This window comes from Strigops habroptila, chromosome 1 (genome assembly GCF_004027225.2).
Source record: "Strigops habroptila isolate Jane chromosome 1, bStrHab1.2.pri, whole genome shotgun sequence".
Classification (NCBI taxonomy): Eukaryota; Metazoa; Chordata; class Aves; order Psittaciformes; family Psittacidae; genus Strigops; species Strigops habroptila.
This window is the reverse complement of record NC_044277.2, coordinates 100,420,827-100,442,370: the sequence shown is the minus strand read 5'-3', so window position 1 is coordinate 100,442,370 and position 21,544 is coordinate 100,420,827. Positions and strand designations below refer to the sequence as shown.

Sequence of the window (21,544 nt, the reverse complement as noted above, 5' to 3'; positions counted from 1 at the left end):
AAGGAAGCGAGAGGGAGGAAAAAGCAGACAGAAGGGAGCGGGAGGGGGGCAGAAACGACCAGGAACCGCCGTCTGCCCGCGGGCCCGGCGGCACCTGGGGCGGGAGTGGTGGCGGTAGGCGGTGCGGCCCCGCCCCGCGCAGGGAGGTGGCGGAGCGGCGCGGAGGGGCGCGGAGGCCGGTGGTGTCACCTCCCTCTCTTTCTCCCTCCCTCCCTCCTTTTCCTCCTCCCTCGCTGGATGCGCGCAGCCCAGTGTCGGGAGCGCAGCGCAGTGCCGGCCGCAGCGCTGGGAGCTGCTGGAGCGCGGTGCCCCCGGCCTGGCCCGGCGCGGCCAGCATGGAGCCCCCGGTCCTGGGCGTCGTGGTGCCACTGCTCGGCTGGCTCCTCTCCCCGGTGAGTGCTCCGGGCTGGGGTGGGCTGACCCCGCCGAGACCGCGCACCCCCGGCTCCCGGGGTGACCGGCTCAGCCGAGGGCAAACTTTGGACAACTTCGGAAGCGCTGTCGGTGCTAGGCAGGTGTATCTCTGTTGGGCTTCCTTCCCCCCGATAACCTCGAAATTAGCAATCGCTTAATGTTCTTTTCGTTCAAGGCATGCCTCTTCTTCACGAGTGAGAGGATCTCTAGAGATAGAGGAATTCACTTTAGGGGGTTAGTGTTTTATTTAGGACTGGCTTTTAGTTTCGTTGTCATTCAGGTTTGCAGTCTGGCTGTCGGTTTGCTTTAGGTTTTGTTTAGGAGCTCGATCGTTTAGTAGTGCAAAGCTTCCCCCCACCCCAAACCAGGGGATAACGGGATGAGGTTTCCCGGAGGCAGTGCAGCTGCAGGGTAGAGGGCTCTCAGATGGGACCTTCCTCTTGTTGAAGAACAAGGTGCCCACGAGAAGTTCAGCTAAGCACTGCTGTCTGACACTAAAACCTCATGTGGATGCAGTGCTTGAGGAAAGAGCAGGAATGGGGAGAAAAGGATGTGATTTCTGGCTGCTGTATCCCTTCTGCTTATAATTTCCATGCTTGCAGGTCCCTGGCTGGGGCAGTGCTGCTTCCTCCCCCGCCTTCAGATGGCTCGTAGCACAGCGCAGAATTAGCAAACGGGATTGTTTCTCCTGGCCATTGGTCTGTGTGTGCACACAAAAGCTAATGCTCTCTGCAAACAGCGCAGACACAGGGTTCTGCACATTTCACTGGGGCTTTGCTCTTCAGCTTGTTTCCTTGCATCATGTGATTTCTACTGAGACCATTTCTATTACGTAGGTTGGGGCTGGGGGGACACACAACACATTAGGTGTTGGCTGTAGCTGAACTTTCCTCTCACTTCTAGTCTTGCCCCGTGCTTGTTTTCTTCTTTGGAAGGTGAGGTTGCCTCACCAGAATCCTGTTCGGTTGGGTAAAGTTGCAAGTAGCTTCTGTTTGCTCTGCTTGGCTGGCGACAGTGGCTTGCTCAAGGCTGCTCTGATCTCCAGTGAGCAGATTTGGACCAGCCAAGCTGAGCCTTCGAGAGCAGAAGGTAACCCAGGTTTGTCACTGTGTCACTTGTCCATCCTTTCTTCTCCCCTTATTCTTTAAGAAATGAGACAAATGGACTTATTTCAGGTTTTTTGTCTGCCACCGTGAGCCACTCAGCCATCTGCATCTCCACAGACTTTCTTTGAGGAAGAACACACTGGGAAAATAGATTAAAATAAAAAAAAAAAAAAAAAAAAGTCAGGCACTTAGTTCGTGGAAGCTACAGGCTTTGCTTTAGGGAAGATCCAGAATAGCTCATCCGGGGCTGGAGCTGGGGAAATAAAAAGGGGGCGGCTCTCCCATCAGCTGCTGGAGCTGTTCCAATTCTCCTTTTCACTGAAGCCCATGGCAAAAATTTCATTTCTTTAAACGCTGTTGGCATGAAGAGGTCCTCTGGGGCCTGATCCTCCAGAAAGTTAAGTCAAATAGCCTGTTGAAGCTCAGCGTGCAGGATCGGGTCCTTATGCTGGTGCTCTTGGGTTGATTGTTGCTATCAGTAAACTCAACCCCTTTTAAGGCTCTGAGACGGTGGCAAGGCACTGCCTAGGTGCAATCCTGTGCTGGTTCCTTTTCAACCTGTTTATTATCCTGTTGTTCCATACTTTATCTCCCTTCCTTGCCCTTGGTTTAGTGGAACTGTTGGTTGATTTCTCATTCTTCCATTGTGTTAATGTTCCTGGCACCTGGTTCATACTGGCGGGTTAAAGAGATTCACATGCTTCTTATCAGTGTTGATCTGCAAGGTGACTAATACTGAAGTGCCCCAATGCTAGAGAAAATCCCTGTTGGTTTTGTTTCTCAGTTTAAACCTGGGATTCAGTGATCATTTTTAAAGCAAAAGTTAACTCTGCAATTGTACCAGCCTGGCTCTGGGAACTACAAGGGCTCAGAAGAGGTGGGTTTTTTCCCTTATAAGTTATTGTGATAATTTTTATTGGTATGTCCTTGGAAAAACTCTGAATGAGAACGATTGGCTGATCAAGAAGTTCAGTGCTATAAAACTGCTGCAGCCATGTGGTTTTTAATTGCTGTTATAAACTTTCACTCTGGTCTCTCATGCTGTACAAATGTGGAAAAAAGGAAATTGGTCAAATCTCATTTGCTGCAGTTCATCAGACCATGCTCGCCAAAGACCTGCCTCCTGCAGCAGTCAGCTTGTGACATTTAGAAGGCAAGTGCACAAGTAGGTGAGGATGGGGGCATGGTGTGAATCCAGAATAATCCTTACTGTGTTCTACAAGTTGGGCTACTTTTTTGTTCAGTGTGCCTAGTAAATGAGGCTCTGGCACAAGCTGCCCAGAGAAGCTGTGGCTGCCCCATTCCTGGCAGTGTTCAAGGCCAGGTTGCACCAGGCTTTGAGCAACCTGGTCTAGTGGAAGGTGTCCCGGTATGTGGCAGTGGCTTGGAACCAGATGGTGTTTAAGGTCCCTTCCAACCCAAGCCATTCCATGATTCCATGTGGATAATTTGAAGCAGTTGGTGGATTCTACATGCCTTCAGACCACAAGCTAGTTGAATTAGCCAAATCTGTCCAGCTGGTGTAATTTATGCTTTTCAGAGTTTTTATTCTGTTCCAGCCATGAAGTAGCTGAATGAAGTGATGGAATGGAATAGAAAAACTTTAATATGATCCTTTAGCTGTCTCCATGTAAATGCTGGAAACAGGATCATTGTGAAAAACAGCTAAATTTAAGCTCACAAGACAACCACTGCAGCTGTATCTGTATCTCTTTTATGCTCTTGACTGGGAATCTGAGAAGTGACATAAATATATTTAAAACAAAGCAATATCTCTGGCTGAAAGGCAAGGTACTTGCTAGAATCCTCCAGCCTAATTCCTGTACCCAGCACAAAGATCCTTTAGCAATGACTGTGTTTAACAAAGGCCTTGCCACAAAACCTCAATGCATTACTGAGTGTATGATTTATTAAGTTTATACATGTATAAATGCATGACTGACTTTATTTAGGAGAACCAGCTGCCCAACAGTGGGTAGCTCTGAAAGTCTCATAGCTTCTGTATAACACTGAAAGTTGTCAGAGTACATGTTTTCACCTGTATGTGTATTTTAAAAGCTCTTATTTAGAGCATAACAAGGCCAAAGAGCAAAATAAGCAAAACAAGCAAAACCACAATATCTGAGGAAAAAAAAAAACCCTATGCAAAATATTCAAGGCTATTTCCAACATTGTGTTATTGTTACTCCAGCTCACCAGCATGTCAGCAAGGGGTTTCACACTGTAATTATCACACCCTCTCTGCACCTGAGAGGTCTCAATCAGGAAAACTCTGGAGAACCAGTGAAAAGGGGAATTGTGATGTGTCGTAAAAGGAGAGGAGTCCACCAGGGTGTTAAAAAGAGAGATGGCTGCAAAATGCTCCACATCAACAGGCAGATGGGACCATGGACAGAGAAAGCTGCCTGGCCTGTGAATTTGGGTGTGTATGTGTCTTTTCCTCCTTTTACAGCACTTTAAAAACACTCTGGTTCAAACTCCTTCCTGTTGTAAGATCAGAAGTGATGTGACAGCCAGAGGGGCTGCACTAGATAAAAATTCAAACACGGGTGTGCTGGGTTTTGTTCAAGTCTGTCCAGTACTGACTTGTGAGGCTGCTGTGATTTTTTTTTTTTTTTTTTTTTTTTTTTTTGTTTGTTTTCATTGTTTCATAGTGCCGTGATCATGCTGAGTGGTTTTTGTCTCTTCTCACTTGGATATCCAAGGAAGGGTCCTGGTACTTGATAGATGCAAAACAGAGAGCTGCTCTGCACTTCTTGCACATAGGCAATTGGGGCATGACTAAGTGATGGGACCAAGGTCATGAAAGAGGTGTTTCAGCTCTCCCAAGGCACTGACTGCAAGGCTGCTAGCCTTGGAAATAGCAAACACAAAGTTGCTATCATTTTTCTGGAGGGGAGGGAAAAAGGAAATAAAAAAAAAAAAGATAGCTTTTTCCCTTTACCTTCAGGTCTTCAGCAGGAGCAACTGGAAAGACTGGTATCTTGTCAAAATCAGTCTTCCACTTGCCACATCATATGCGGACTTAGTCTGGTAGGACTGGAAAATTACCTGGTATTTGGGCTGGCTTGTAAACACAGATCCTTGTTGAAGATGGAAAAGGGACGAGAAGGATATCTCCATGTTCAGCATCATGTCATATTTATTGGCAGTCTGAGGAAGGGCACCAGACACTGTCTACATCAATGAGACCCAAGACAAGATGAATTTCTTTTTTTTTTTTTTTTTTTTTTTAGTCGGACCTGAGCACACCTGGGGGAGATTTGTCAGACTCTGCATGGCATCTATGGCTCAAATTCAGGAAAGGAGTCAAATTATCTGGGCAGAATGAAAACTGTTGCTCAAGTTTTGATGAGGAGCAGTAGGTCATGTCCTGCCCTCAGACCAAGTCAGCACAAGCGTGGCAGTGTCATTTCACTGTTGCAGATGGGATCGCTGCTGCATCACGTTGGCTCAGTGGAAATGGATATGTGGTTTTCAAATGCCTGGGAAAGATTATGTGATTAAATATATCCCCATTCTCTGGTCTCATCAACTTTGTCTCTTCTGTGTTGGAAAGGAGGAAAGTCCTGTATAAGAATAAAAATCTAGGAAACCCAGCCAAGAAAAATCCTCAATCATGGACCAAAACCACAGAAAAAATAGGTCAGAGATGCCTGAAGACCCTAGAGCAGGAGGGGCTGGAGTTCTGGCCTCGCAGGCGGCATGGAGAACATGGAAGGACAGACAGGCGGGTCAGAAGCTCCTGCTCCCTCCATGGGACTTGCTGAGCTTGCCTGTGCTGTGGCAGTGATTTACATTGCTGCCCTGTGCAGCCAAGCAGAGTTTCCCTCAGTGAGTGCTGAGCTCTTGCTCTTTCACTGCTCCCTCCCTTCCATGCTCCCAGATGTTTTCCAGAAGTCATGAGCTCTGACAGCTTCGTTTGGGTGGGAACTGAGCCAAGAGGGGAGGTGGTTTTGCCAGAAAATATGAACCCAGAGGACTGCAGTGGAAGAAAAATCAGACCTTTTGTTTCAAGGTAAGAGAGGGGCAGGGAAGTGATGCCAGCCATCAGACTGGCCTCTGTCCAGAGCTAACAAAGCTAATGCCATGGCAGAGAGGTCCTGTGCATGGCTGGGGAAAGCTGTTCACCAGCTGAGCAGTCATCTTGTCACTGTTCCCTTTTGGAGCGACCTGCAGCATGCTTGGCTTCATGCCTGACCAGCAGGGATTTCTCTGGGATGATTCATCTCTCTGGACACGAGCTTCACCTTTCACATTACAATGACCCATAAAGCAGGAAGACTTCATTCATTAGTACTCAGAAAGTCCCTTGGGGAAGGTTTGAAGAAGATGATGGCTGAAGCCATCCCTGAAGCCACCTTTTGCTGGATGCTCCTTGCATCATTATACAACCCTTGTATTTGTTGAATGGGGTGATACCAGATTTCTTCAGCACTAGGTTTTTAGAAAACTGAATGGATTCTGAAGTTGTAAATAAAAGTGCAAAGTTTCCTTCTGATAAGGATGCTGTTAATAAAGTACCAAGATTTTCTGTCCTGGAACTTCAGCTTTATTAGGAACATCTACTGGCTATTAGCTTTGCTACAAAGTACATTTAAACTGCTTAGCCTCATGCATAAACCCCATTTAGGGAACAGCTATAATAGCAAGAGCACTTATGTTTAATAATTGCCAATCTGCACAAATATAAATAGCCTGTGTGAACACGGCTTGACCCCCTGGAAGTGCACAGGTAAGGTTAAGAGGTGGAAGCAGGTGTGATTATTTCTTTGCTGTTATGGTCCTTGCCTCCGATATTCTTTCCCCCACTTATCTGTCAGTCCTGCAGATGCAGTGCAGCGAAGTCAGCGCAGCCCTGGTGTGAAGTTAGCGTAGGTGACATCAGAACTCAGTTCAGTAATTTTTAGATGGTTGGTTTATAAAGCGAATTTAGGGACATTCGCGTGCACAGGAGTGTGTGTTGTGAGTTGCTTAAGGCTGGAAAACGCACATTAGTGCTGCTTTACTGGCAGTTTATTGTGCCAGATTTTATCTACAGCACTAACTTTTATATGTATAACATTTCCAGGACTTAAAGACTACTTTAGCTTCTGAGCTGTACATGAATTTTGGAGACCCTGATTTACTTTAACAAAATGACTTTTCCAATCAACTGAAACAATGAATGCTAATAGCTTTAAACTCCTTCATTAGCCACATTAGGTAGATTTCTCACCCTCAGGGCAGTCACTAACTATCCATTTCACTGTTTACGCTGTAGCGAGATGGGAGATTTACACTTCTGTCGTTTGCATTTAAATTCAAGCGTTAGAACTGAATTGGGGTTATTTTCTAATTCAGAGCCAAATCGGGATTATTTTCTGATACATTTCACTAGTGGGCTGGACAAGAGACTTTGTGATGCTGTTTCGATAAACTCTTATGGATGTCTTGGCCTTGGCTTCATTGATTTGCATTGATTTAAAGGTGAGAAGAGGCCAAAGGAACTGAATAGAGAGACCCAAACTCTCTGCTAAGCCGTTATCCCCATGATCTCCTTGCTTTTGCAGTAGGCTCAGGGATGTTCCTACTCCTGACAGTTGGGAAGCTCAATATGAGCTCCCCATTCTTTTAATCTTCATCCCGGTGAAATTGCATCTCATCAAGAGGGAAGGGGGAAAAAAAACATATATTTAAATACAATTCTTGTCTGGAGGGGAAAATATCAATACTTCACGTCTCCTTTGCAAAGCTGAAATCTATTGAGTGTCTTTTCAAATTATGTTTCTTTAAGGCTCCAGCCTTGATTCTGTGTTTAACAGATGTTCCAATTAATACCTGGTAATCTGTAACATCACAACCAGTATCTGAGCAGGGAACGTCTTCAGGGCCCTTATAAATGTCATTGTCTATCACAGCTAATCAGTCTGTGAGCTTCCCTGCAGGTGACCTCGGGGCGGGATTCACTTTGCAGATTAGGACACCTACAGTTTGGCATTTCTGTGTAGGTGTGTATGTGTGACCCAGATGGTCTGATCTCCCGCACTGGTCAGCAGTGTCATCGGGTTCAGCTTGGCCGCTCGCTCTCAGGCACTTCAGGCCACTTGAGATGCAGGAAGATGCCCCGTTATCCCACAAGGTCCCTTTCTGGAGAGTACAAAGCCCCTGCAGATACTGTGTTATCTGCCAGTCCCCGGTGGATGTTGTGAACACAGAATATAAAGTCATATCAGATGGCATCGTGTGCCTCTGTTGTGCACCTTTTTGAACTCCCACTGACTACAGCAGCAGTTCAGTCCTCAGGTAGACACCCACACTTAGGAGATCTTAAGCTGCAAGCTCAATCCCTCCCCAGGTTTCTTTCATGTTGTGTAAGAATGCAAAGAGAGGAAAACCTGCTCATGCTGAGCTTTTCCCTGCAGCCTGCTTTATTCATTACTGAAATTCAGCTTTTATTTCAACTTTCTTAAGTGGCCAGACTGCTGCAGTTCAAACTTTAAGGAAGACATCCCTTTGAAAGGCAAAAAGGAAACTATTATATATACTGAATGTGATGCTCACGCCCAGAAATAAAAATTGTTAACAGTGCTGTACATTGGCAACAAAATGAAAAGCTGCTTCAATGCTGACACAGCATTTTTACACACTCTGCCGGGAAACAGCCAGAATCAAAATCCTGCTGGAGATTATACCTCTTTCACCTTTATTCTGCAGTAGTAAATTTAACTCTTAAGTTAATATAGTGGGTTTGTTGTTTTGGTTTTTTTTTTTTTTTTTTTTTTTTTTACAGCTTCTTTCTCATTACAGACCCTTATCTATTTATCAGGAGAGAGGTGAACCCCTTTAGAAAGTTCATCCCATATCCTGTTACTGGCTATGTGGGACATATGTAGTTGCCTTTCTTATTTTTTTCTTTTTTTAAGTCACCTTTCACAGCCCTCAGGAGATTCCAGAGCAGAGATCAAACCCCACTGCCCTGGCAGATGTGCTTTCTTGCAGAGGCAGGGAGTGAATGAAATCCTCCCCAGGATCATTCAGCCCTTGCTCAAAGGAAAACTGCTTAGCCATGGAGCTGCAGTAGCACTGGTTGTCTGTATCCTGCTGTTAAAGCTGCTTCATCCTCCTTGCCATCAGGCATTGGGCTCAATCCTGAGCTGTGCTCAGTATTTCTTGGCTGCTTTTTCCTGTGTCATTTGGGGCTAGTAGTCTGGGACGATTCAGCAAGGAATGCAAAGGGATGTGGCTGCTTTTTTCCTCTTGCTGAGGCCTGCTGTGTGCTGGGAGCTACGCAGAGGAATGATGGAGCCCTTCTGCCAGCCTCTGCTGGCTGGGGACCCCTCTGGTACACCCTCCCTGGGGAAGTCGCAGGGTTTTCCTGTTGCCCCGGGGTCATTTCAAAGCAAGGTGAAAGTGCAAAATAGCCAACGCTGAAACAAGCCACTTGTTCCCTGCAATGTCTGCATCCATCTACTTGGTTCTTTTTCTTTTTCATCCTGGTTCCTAAGTATAATTAGGCTTTCCCAGCTTTTTTTCACAATATAACCAGGTTGTCTTTTTGCTTGACATACTCAAAGGTAGAAAAAAAGGCTGCTGCTGCTGAGATGGTTCCCAGCTTCACAGGGCACCAAAAGGAGGCCAAATGCTATGTGAAGAATTACTTGATGTGCTCAAATGTCAACTGCTGGGCTGCTTGCAGTTTTGGGGGGATGACAATAAACACAGCTGCAGAGACGTGTGGGTCTCAGCTATGCCATGCTCTTAATTCCAGTGCTGCAATGGTTCCTTTCAAAGGATTTTCCAACTCCTTCTGTTTTGCTCTACTCTCTGTCTCTTGTACAGTGCTCTTTTTGCAGTTTTTCTGTGCAAAGCCTTTTCTCTCTGCCAGAGCTGGTGCTTTGCGACTGGGGTAATTCTTCTCTTTCATCCTCTTCACACAATTTCTTTTGCAGCACCAATTTTGGCAAATTTAAACTTTGCTCCTCCATGCCCTGCTCTCTCCTCCCTCCCCTGGGAAGTCATACATGTTTCAGCAAACAGGATGCCAAAGGCTTATCTTCAGGCTGTTTGTGTACAATGTAGATGAGGCAAGGTTTGTCAGGAGAAACAACAGCTTATATTGGAACAACTGAGATACTTATTTTTATATATTTATATATATAAATATAAAATAAAAATATGTACTTTCAAGGCATAACAATACTTCCTGAGGTCTGAAAGGGAAATAGAGCTGAGTAGCAGTTGCTCTGGGTTTAGCCTGAAGATGTTTGTCAGTGGGACAACATGAAAGAAAAGTGTGCTCATTGGAGAGAGTGGCTTATTGCAAAACCATTGCTACCATCCTTCTCTGTTATAGACTGACAATGTATCTCAGAAAGCCAAGCTCCCAAATTAACATTCAAGGTTCTGCTGGGCATTAAAAATCTGAAACTCAATGGAGACACTGATTTTTATGACATGCCACAGTTTTTTTTCACGTCTCACCACCTGCTAGTTTCTTGCTGTTGCAGAGGTGATAACTCTTGCCCACCCCTGCAGTCCTACAAGGTTTGATAGTCCTACCAGCTCCTCTCTTGCTAAGAGATTTGTCAGCTCTGCAGGTGCTAATTACTGTTTCCCCCCTATAATTAACAAACTTGACTAAACTCAGAACAATTAGTTCAAACCTACACGTAGCCCGCAGTTTCCTGAGTGTGTTTCAGAGTTAAAGAGCTTCAAAAGCTTTTTTTCTATCTCTAGCTGTCTTAGTTTGTCTAATAAAAAAAAATAGTTATGTGCCATGTATCAGTCGTCAATCATGGCTGTAACAGTTCTTAATAAAACTGTGGCGTGAGATGTTACTTCTAGAGATCCATTCATCTTGGTCCCTAGTTCTTTTGGAGACACTAAGTTGGATGTCTGTCAGTGGCTGACATTGTGCTGGAAGTGTGTGATTTGCATTATAATTCAATTTGCACAGTGGTAGGAAGAGACTCCTAATGTTGATAATGTGTATCTGTTTCTTTTCACCTTGACTGTTTTTTTGTTTGGATCTTCAAGTTTGGGAATATAAGGCAGGAAAAATCTTTCTGTCTCCTTGAGGTCTCTGCCAGCATAGGACTCCTATTGTATTTATATGGTTTTAGCTTTCACTTGAAGTTTACTTTTCTGCTGTGTTCCTTTGACTAGGAAGCTGTGGTTAAACTGTGTTAGACAAACCCTGATGGTTTTGTAGATGGAAAGGAAATTAAAAGTTGGAGCTTGCTGCCTTGGGTCTACTTGACCTGAGCCTCAGAAATGTCTTAAGAGACCAATAAGCATCTGGAAATATTTTTAAACCTAGCTGTAAAGCTGAAGCTTTGGTTGTCTGTTCAATTTTATCTCCCCCCCCCCATGTATTGTTGTTACAGGGAGATAAAACAAAGCAATGATTTATTGAAGGAACATCTTCCAGAAACATTAAATTCTATTGTGGAAGAATTGCTAAGTGGAAGGTTGAGTAAAGGTTGAAGTTTTCTAAAGGAAAGATGCAGAAGGGAAGAGTCCAAGTGGCTGTTACATGCTGTGATTAAGGCCTCAGGGGCTGGCCAGAATCCAATACCAGTGATCCCAGCATGGTATTGGCCTGGAGGTATGGTGAGGGGTGGAATGAGGGAAAGCAGGAGGTTATAGGACTGTGTGGGAGGGCAGCCAGGAGCAAGGGGCAAGAGAAATATGAGCACAGCAGTCACGAGCTCCAGCTGCAGAGGGGTTAGGAACCACAGCTGTTACATAGATCCATTATGGAGCAATCTCACATTTGAGCTGAGTCTCTTGTGTAGGTTGATCACTGGGTCTGCTGATCCCACTTGAATTGCAGCTATCTGGTAGTATCTCAGAGCTGTAGCACTCCTAGGGACAGTCTGTGTTGGGAACGCCGAGTAGCCTAGGTGCAGTTTTTTCTCCCCTACTGCCTTATTCCAGCACGTTTTTTCTCTGCATATTGGTCTAACAGTGCATTTCTCTGCCTATTCCTCTCGGCTGTCGATCGGACAGGATTTGTTATTGCACAACAGAAGTCATCATCATAATAAAACAGCAGCTGTGTCTTTGATACAGGCTTGCTTTCTTCCCTACTATGGGACTGCTGAAAAGTCAGGCCTTTTTTTCTAGAAGTGATATTAAAATGCTTGGCAGGTTGGTGTCCTTCTACTTTGTAATTATTTTTTCTCTGTCAGTTCACCACTCAAGCTTCCTGGGCTGTCAGCTCTGGAAGCAAGTATTAAATATATATTGCTGCCCTGGGAGGAGAGCCCAACCAGGCAGAGTACAATGCACCTAAAAATACATACTTATTTCTCTTGCAGACTAGCCTGGGGAGAAGTACAGGCAAGAAACAGTGTCTACTGGGGTAACCATGAATAGAAGGAGAATAACCACCAAATTCAGCTACAGTTGGAGAGGGGCAATAGTTCAGGCACAGGATGAAGCTAAGAAGATCTGAGTTGAGTTCCAGTCTCTGTAAATGAGCTTTTTGCTAGGGGTGGTCTTGCAGCTGAATGCCTAAAACCCAGTGTGGAAATGAGAAAAATATACTTCCTTTACTTGCCTTTTGCTTATTTCTTTTCACTTTTGTCTGCCAACATCATAAAGACTTTGCAATTAGTGTTTGGCTAGATTAACCTTGGAAATTGATGTCGTGGGGATGATGTGGTTACCTCCGTGCAGTTGTGTTAACGTTGGAGAATGGAGTCATCTTCTAGAGCAAAGGGCTAGCGCTTGTGCAGGTGTGTTTGTACACTCAGTGGGATTGAATTTGGCTGGGTGTAGGAAGGTTTGTAGCAGTGAGGGGAGTGAGATGTGAGAAGAGTCTGCCAAGAGCTACATTATGATCCAGAAAGCCAATATCTTGTGTGATGGAGGCTGGCCCGTTTCTGAAAGGGATGTATTGACTGTCACAGAGACCGCCTCATGAGGAGCCTTCCTATATGATGTGTATCTTATTCAGCTGCTATGCAAGGAGAGCAGTTGGTGTGATAGTGTTCACAATGTAGTGCTCGCCCTCCTGCTTAAGGAAAAACTTATCAAGGCAAAACCATCTTTAGTAGGAGCAAGGCGTCATTGCAATATGGATCTACCTATGGATGCAGGAACAGGAGGTTGGCTGGGCTTGGATACGCATCCATGTTTGACTTTGAGACTGGTGCAAGTAGGAGACGGAAGCAAATCATTTTGTGAAGCTACTGGTTTGTTGGGCAGGATCTTTCTAGGGTTTCATATAGTCCCCCCAGTGTTGCAGCTTTGCCAGATCTCTGGTGGGAAGGTCCCACCAATGATGGCAGTCTTCCCCTTGGTCTGTTCATTTTTTGAAAGTAGTGTGAATGCATTTGGGCACACTGCAGGACATGGTTCTGTTGCAGGAAACTCAAAGCCAACTGGAGAACTTTGCTCTGTGTGTGACAGGGGGGCACTGCTCTCTCCCACCATTGCCCCTTCTTTCAAGGAATCCATCCACAGTGGACTCACGCCTTCTTGTGCCAGCCAACAGTGTCATCATTCAGGCTGTCATGAAGATAGATCATGGCCATGAAAGGAAATAAGCGTTTTGTTCGGGAGCAGAGGGAGAGAAAGGTTTTCATCAGTCTGATCGTGGCCATACACTCAGTGTTCAGCCACGGGCTGGGTTGACAGTCCCAGCACAGTGTTTCACAGAGCAGATGTGGTCTGTTTCCTGTAAATGTTTGTTTCAGATGGGGGGCAGAGGAGGGTTAATATTTTTGATTGCTCTCCTACGAGCAATAGAGAGTTTCTCCCAGATCCTTCACACTGTACTAAAATAGCAACAGCAAGTTTACAAATGGCGCGTCTCCCCAGAAAAGATGTGGTCGACCATCTCCAACTACACATGCAAATACATGGGGTGGGCAGTTGGGTGAGAAATTTAAAATCGATATTGTACACCAACAGTGAGGTCTGTGTTGGGGAAAACATTGCACTTATGCACAGCTCACCCAGTTAGTGGCTGCAGCTGACCTCTGAGTGTGTGGCGCATGGTTACTGTGAAATGAGATTTAATTAATCCTACGGCCAAGATATAAAGAACCTTGACTGCTCTCTTCACATTAGACCTTGCTGACCGTTTGCCTTCCAAATGTATTTTCCTTAGCAAAAATCCTAACCTTTTACTTGATGAGTATTTTCAGGAAGGTGGGATTTTTGTTTGTAAAATTGTGCAGTGTGAGGGAGATATTTATCCTTGGGGATTTTAATTTGTGATTGCTTTTTATGGATTAATTTTAAACTTTATTTTTCAGGCCAGGAAATGGCCAGAATGTGCCATGCCTGTAAGCATTGGCACAGCCATTTCTGGGAAGGAGGGAAATTCCAGTTTTTACCTGTTTGCAGGTTGGAAGACTGACATGCTTAGAGGAGGGATAATGACCTGTGTTTTAGATCATAGATCAGATAGTGGAAGAGTTTTGTTTGAAAGCTTTTTGGTCACAACTATTAGTTTGAGGCATATTCTGTTTTAGAGTCTGGGGATCTCTAACTTGCTCCAACAGCAGCAAATTTAATTGGAGAAGGAAATTTCCAGGCCTGGGATATAATATAGGACTAAGTCTAGAGTTTAAAGGTATTTAAGAAGCTAAGAAAGTCCTGACTAAGGAAATCAGGGTCTTGGTGTCTCTTATGGGTTGTACCAGTGGATTACCCGCAAGTTATGTTTTTCTGCATTTAAACAGTGTGACTGAAAGCAGCACATCTGGGTATCAGGAGGGGGAGGGCAGGAGGAGCTGCAAGGGTAAAATTGCATTTTCTTCATTACTTGGGAGACACTTGGAGATCAGTGTGTCTGTTCTTGGGTTTGTCTGGGAGATGGTTATTTCAGCCTCTGTAATCTAGCACCTTGTGGCTGCAATGGTCTTACTGGAGCTAAAAATAGAGAAACTTTCCCAATTTAAGTAACATTTAAGTAGATCTCCTTTCTGTCTGCAAGGAAAACGCTACTGAGTTCCTGTGACTGTGTTGTTCTGATGGAAAGTCCCGTAAGATCATTGCAAACAGCATGGGTTCAAGACCTCAATTCTAGCATCTGCCTCAACATCCCTTTCCCTAGCAGGAGCTGACACTAAAAACAGAAAGGTAAAAACATGCAGGTACTCAGTCACATATTCATTCGGCCCTAGAAATTTAACTAATAGTTGTGCTTGGCAAAATCCTACCCTGCAGTTACCATCCTCAGACAGAATAAACCAGCTTAGTTTCGCTAATGTTAACATTTCTGTGCCATGCTGTCTGAGGATCCAACTGTGAGATTAATGCTCATGAAAACTGTTACAGAAGCAACCTTGGAAATCTGAAACCCAAATGCAGGGCAGGCAAGAGAAGTCTACCCCCACGGCCAGAGGCCGTGGCACATGAGATGTTCCTTAGGGAACACTTCAGTGTGGGTGGGTGGCATAGCTCATGTGGACCCACTCTTGCCCGTATCATTAACCATGAATTTTGTTGTCACCATATGAAGTGGCCTCCGGCAAAATAAGAGGACTCTGTCAAGAAGCCTGAATTATAGAGCTTGGGGAAAAACTGGTCCTCAACCACTGGAGTGGGATGGTGGGATGTATCTGCTAGGAATGAGTCAGGTGCATGGTTTCAGCCTTTGGCCTGAGGGCACTTTGTGGAGGCAGTGGGAAGCATTTCAGTTTTCTATGAAGATAAATAACAACACAGCCAAGGAGGTGAAATGAAATATACAGATATTCTTTGCTTCCATTCAGAATTTCCAGTAGTCAGCAAATTAAAACAGGAGTGAACTCCAGCAGGGTCAGCCAGAGAGAGCGAGTCTTTGTATATACCTTTTTATAAAGACTCTGTATGTCCTGTATGACTTTTTCTGGCCTATAAATGGGGTGGGAAGAGCTGACAGGAGTAGTCTCCAAAGGGTTACACATGGTTTATCAGAGTGAGTTTGCTGCACAGCCTGGCTGGAGATCAGAGAACAGGAGGCCAGAGGTTTCCACATTTCTTTTGTAATCAGTTAAGTGTTCTTATTCTGATAAGCAAAGTATGATTTTAATTAAAAAGCCATTCCAGCTGGATTTCATTTTTATACCATTGAAGAGATAAATTACTGTGGATAGAACGAGAGAAAAAAAATTGACAGTCATCTTGTTCCAAAGAGTTTTAATCCACAGTGGCTTGGATCCCAGGTCAGGAATAGTTTCCCTGCTGCTCAGAGGAAATGCTGGGATTTTTTTCTCACATCTCCTCAGCAGAAGGACCAGTAAGCTATCCCTGCTTTGGCTCCACATATTAAGGAGTTAATTGTGCCATCCCAGGGGCTGCTGCACTCAAGGAGTCAACCTTGACCTTTGTTGCCTCTTAAACAATGTCTTTCCAGAGAAGAGCTGCACCTTTCAGTGTACTCTTATGCTAAATAATGCACTTGCCTCTGTTTTCTATCCCTCTCATACACTGCATTTAGTTTTGTGGAGCAAAGCTTGGAGCTGGCCTAAATCTAGGGGACACTTAGCTATGTTGTTTGAAAATGAGTATACACCTAGAAGAAAATAAAGATGTCATTCTGTTCTCTGACATTGTTTGGTCTTATCTGGTCATGCTGTTTAGCTGTGGCATGAGATGCTGCTGTCAATTAATTCCAGTAACAGCTGGAGTTAGCTGTTACTAACAAGATAGCAACTTGTGTCACTGAATTGTGAATGACATACCTTTCCCAAAGGCTGATGTACAAAAAGATCAACTGGGATCAGAATTGCATGGTGATATTTATAAACTCCATCCAGGACTCTCAAAGTTCTTGCAGATTTATTTTTTTAAGGTTTGGGTTTTGTTCCATTTATTCAGCCACAAGAGTATTTCCAGTCCATATAATCACAATTATAGTCTAGAGTGTCACTGTAATTAAATGGAGCAGGATTGTTGAGTTTCGTTTTCCTGAAGCACCTCGCAAAGCTTAGTTTTGGATAAGTAGCTGGACAGACATGCTGGGAGTGTGCAGAAGTGGATGGCTTCTTGCCCAGGTTGGCAAAGCTGTGGAGGAAGAGCTCTCCCTCCTCGCCTGTGGTCTTGTGAGCATGTAAAGCACATCAAATGACAAGTGACAGTAAACGCAGCTATGACTACTGAAATAATAGGCCTTGTATTAAAACATATGCCTCATAATAAGGTACTAAGATTTTATTTTAGGCTTTGTTGCTTCTTCTCTTTCCTCACTCTGTGCCACTGCGGTGTCTCCTGTGTGATTCCCTTGATCCCGAGCCTGGAAATTTAGGAATTAAAGAGAGACAAAACTGCATTTCCACACTCAGAGCAGCCACTTTCTCCTGGAAATACTCCTAGTTTGATAACCTATGAGGGGTGCAAAAGGCACAGCTGTATCCTGGTGCCACTTTTCCTGCAATTTAAAAGCATTTCAGCTTTGTGCTATGTCAAAGTGCCATAAATTCTCATCTACAAATAATGGTTCTCAACAATGTGTGCAGGACTGGGAATAGGATATTCTGAGCAGGAAGCAACCCCTTGGGGCAGGAAACCCACTGAAGAGAAGTTAATGGCAAGAACCAGATGATGGCAAACACAATTTTTTACTGTGGTGGACAGGCATGGGCTGCTGAACAGAATATTCTCATTTTTCACTTGTCTAGATGGTAGGCTGTGGAGCTGGGAAGAGCTTCTTGAGGACTCCTGTCCTCAAACATGATGCCTCTTGGCAATAGCCTGCAATACCTTGTCCTGAAGATCTTCCCTAGCTGGAGCAAACTCTGCCATGGCAATACGAGCTTGTGTCACTGGGGTGCGTTTTCAGCTCTCACCATAGATGAGCCTCGGGGAAAAGGGTAAACTCTTCACAGGAAGAGTAAAGAAATTGGGTTGTCAAATCCAGCACTGGAGATGCGTTCTGGGTCCATGTTCCCGGATTAACACCCAAATGAGTCTGATTGATAAACCATGTACAGTGCAACCCTCCTTTATATGGACATGGCACCTAAGATAGGAAGTAGTTTGAAACACTGTCTCACAGCACATCTGCAGTCATAGGAATTGCACAATCCATTAGATTTCATTAGGTGAAGTACATCCAAATTCAGAATTGGCAGATGCAGCCAGAGTTCACTGTGCTCAGTACTACAAGCCTGGGCTTGTAGGGTCCAGCAAACCCAAAACTGATTGCATGGATGCTTTTGCTTTGAAGACCAGAAGATAGCAAAGGAAAGAAAGAATGATGTCTCTTTCCTGGAACAGCAGGACAGTTCCTTCATTCAAGATGGATTTCTGTGTTCAGCTATGGACGCCTTGTGTTGAGCTCTGGCGCCCCAAATGTAAGAACGATATGGACCCGTTAGAGCGAGTCCAGAGGAAGCCTTGGAGATGATCAGAGGGCTAAAACATCTCTCTTATGCGGGCAGGCTGAGAGAGCTGGGCTTGTTCAGCCTGGAAAAGAGAAGGCTCCAGGAAAACCTTAGAGCAGCTTCCAGTACCTAAGGGGCTGACAAGAAAGCTGGAGACGGGCTTTTGACAAGGACAGGTAGGGATAGAACAAGGGGGAATTGCTTTAAACTGGCAGAAGGGAGATTTAGGCTTGTAATTAGGAAGAGGCACTGGTAATGAAGCACTGGCACAGGTTTCCCCTGAGAAGCTATGGATGCCTCATCTCTGGAAGTGTTCAAGGGCGGGTTGGACGGGGCTTGGAGCAACCTGGTCTAGTGGAAGGTGTCCCTGCCCATGGCAGCGAGCTGGAACTGAATTACCTTTACCTGAACTAATCTATGATTCTATTATTCTTTCACTCATACAATAGAAGAGGTAAAGGTGTTACGTACAGGACAGCTAGACTTCCAGCATCCTTCATCTCTTAGTAAGAACTGGATGCAGACCCTCCTTTTGTCCGGTAAAAATGTCCCCAAGTGGGACTGGTTTGCAGATTAAGTAATTTCATTATGGTCACTGGAGCTTTAGTGGGTATTTTGACCTTGATTGGGCCTTTTCTAACAGAACAGCTTTAATCAAACAGGGGTGACCCTAAAGTGGAGTTTGTAAGGATTTGTGCACAGCATTTCATCCTCTTGAAGTTCAGAACATTATTGAAGCTTCATTATTTGTATGTGGTTCTTTTCCAAACGTAGAGCAGCAAGAGCAAGTGGGCTTCCATGAGGAGACGCCTGCAGCTAGTTGAGAAAATTCCAAATGGAATGTAACATTTCAGTGTCTGGGCCAAGATCTGACATGAGAAACCCAGGAAGTCTGTGCAGTCATAGCTATATTAAGATGAAAGTATTCCCTGATGGGAAGGGTAGATTATTTTATTTGGCTTGTTACTGAAAGCAGCTATTTTTCACCAGTTACCTCAAGTAAGTTGAGTCCAACAACCTGTTTCTGATAAAGCACAACTTGATCCTCACTGAACTCTTCAGGAGCTGAGATGGAAACTCAGCACATCTACTTCCCCTTGCTCTAGCTATCAATCTAGATACCCTGGAGAGAGTTACGAATTTACATAGGTTTCCACATTGCACCTCATCATGCCTTACTCTGCTAGATTGAACTGCCTTATCACAGAGTACCTCTGGAGACATTCAGCTCCTGATTGAGTTGCTTAAACATAGGTGTCCAGTGTCTACTGAGATAACGTTATAATGGGGGCATCCACGTCTTGCTCTAGAAGAATGCGGAGCTCCTCTAATTGCTTTTATGCTTCCTTCCACGCCTTGCGTCGGTCATTATGGTCCTTTAAAATGCCTGACGTTAGTGTCACAGCACAGGTCTTCCCAATACCATGTAGAAAAGGAGTATTATCTTCTTGTTCTTCACTGCTGTTTGGTTTATACAGCAAACAGTTGTGTTAGCCTTTTCTCAGCAGCATGTATTGAGCGTTCACACCAAATTGTTTACTTTATTTAATCCCCAAATTCTCCACCACATTACTTCTTTTCCAGAATTCAGGCTGCCATACTGGAGGTCTGTGGTGAATCTGTTCTTTCTTGAGTGCAGCTTTTGTGTTTGGCTGTATTCAAATAGACCTTCTCAGCCATTTATTATAAGCGCTCTTAGGTGCAAATTGTCCAGGCCTGCTGATTTAAAATGTTTATCTCTCATAGATGTTGTTTAACGTCTGCCTTTGTTACTAAGGGACTGGAAAAAGCTTCATCATCGTCATCAGAGACATGCACATCACCCTGCCGCTTTCCAAATACAAATCAACATTGAACTTTTCTCTACTGGACTGTACCATCTGTAAGACTTTGTAATGCTTTTGTTTAAAAAAACCACAACTGAAAAAAAACACCAAAAAGCCCCAATAAAATAAGACCCAAACCCAACCAGATACCCCTTCTCCCCAAAAAATAGTTAATTCTCATTAATGTCTTATTCTTACAAGCTGCAAATTTTCCTGATGTCTTGAGGTTCCCATAAAATGCTTTTAAGCTTCATGATGCACCATTTATATTTCTTCATCTGTATTTCTCTTCTGTTTAGTAAATATTGCTGGGTTTGTGTTGTTGGTTTAGTTACTTATTTTTACTTCTGATTTCCTTTTTATTTTGCAGTTAAACTGAGATTAGGTTTTACTCAAAGTTAATCATTTGGATTGGGAAATAATGCTTGGCTTGGATCATTATGTCTTTGGCTGCCTGGCTTCCAGAAGAACCGTGACCTGTCTCACAGCACTGTGTGCAAATAGGGCAACCAGGCTGGTGTAGGAGGTAACCCATCGTCAAACTGGTACCTGGCTGTAGGACGCACAGATCACAACGGCAGTGAAGACAGGTTTTATTACAGGAGCATAATTTGGGGGTCGATGGGGATATTTTAATAGAGTACCACAACATGCTGGAGTTGTTTTCTGGAAGATACAGATCAGAAGTTGGAGGTGGGATAAAAAGATGTCATCTGTGTGACATTTTCAAAGTGTAGACATTCTTTCCCTGAAAAGTTATGAAGGATCAACAGAGAAGAGCACAGAAGTGAAGGAGTTAATTTACTACAACAATATTTTTCTCAAAAATCAATTTTTAATAAATATTATAATCACTGTAGTGAAATTTCCCACAGTTTGGAGAGGATCTGGGAGAAGAAGTTCATTCATTTCATGGGGAGATAGTTTAAATGTTGTTATGAACAATTTAAGTGCTGTTTCATTAACAATTTTGTGGTTAGTACAATTAATAATACCAGAGAAGAAAAAGAAACATGCCTTATGTTAAATTCAGCTTTCAGTAAGTGGAATACATGCAAATGGGGATCTTCTGTTTCATATCACTGTTTGTAGAGATACATCTGTGTTTATAGAATATATTCCTATTCATGTGACTTGGATAGCAAGCTTAAAAACTTGGCTGGGCTTGTGCCACTTAATGGTTTTAGAAAATTCTTGGAATACGTTTGTTGTGTGTCCATGCTTGAATTGTTACTGTGGTGAATACTTTCTGCAGAAGCCTGTGACTTCCAGGAGCTTGTAGTGTGGCCAAGAAGACTTTGCTCAAGATAAAACTTTGAAGCGAAGATGGATTTTTTTAATTGTTTTTATTTTTTAATGATGCACTTTAATTACTTTATGATGGCTTGGGTTTTGTGGTTATTTCCTGTAAGGCATTTTGTGTCTAGAAACTTTGATGGCAGCTTGAGCTATTGCAGGGGGGCTTTTAATGGGATTTTAAATCCGCTTGTATGGTTTTATTTCCACATACATCCAGAGCTTCTTGAAGTTGTGAGATTTATCCTTCTGGGGTGGATACACTTGGCTGGAATCATTTTTAGTCATCCATTGTACATATGGAAGGCTTAGCAGGTGACATCTTTATTTCCAGTTGCATTCTGAAGTATACCCTAACAAGACAGTGGTGTTGGGTGGGGATTGCAGGTGAAGGTCTTAGACTGGTTACTGCTGAAGTACCCAGTGAGACATCACTAACATGAAGTTGTTGTAGACAAGAGGTGAAGGAATATAGTGGATCACAAATGACCTAAAAGGGCCCAGGCAGCTGGGCAGGAGGCATGCGGCGTGAGGAGCTATCACCATCTCAGATGGAGTCAGATGCTTGGACTGAAGTTTGTGTTTTACAACTTAT

At 44.0% G+C, this 21,544-nt stretch overlaps 1 protein-coding gene across 2 annotated transcripts in view; it reads left to right on the top strand.

Moving 5' to 3' along the window:
* Positions 1-238: 238 nt before the first annotated feature.
* The window catches only part of VIPR1 (vasoactive intestinal peptide receptor 1), a 119,053-nt gene continuing 97,747 nt past the window's right edge, over positions 239-21,544 (top strand). Inside the window, exon 1 of one of the 2 annotated variants that reach the window (XM_030501306.1) lies at positions 239-392. In XM_030501306.1, the coding sequence (XP_030357166.1) occupies positions 336-392 (57 nt within the window). In that variant the 5' untranslated portion in view covers positions 239-335. Of the gene's footprint in view, positions 393-5,480; positions 5,539-21,544 lie in introns of those variants that run through there. The other variant, XM_030501317.1, reaches the window with a different exon arrangement.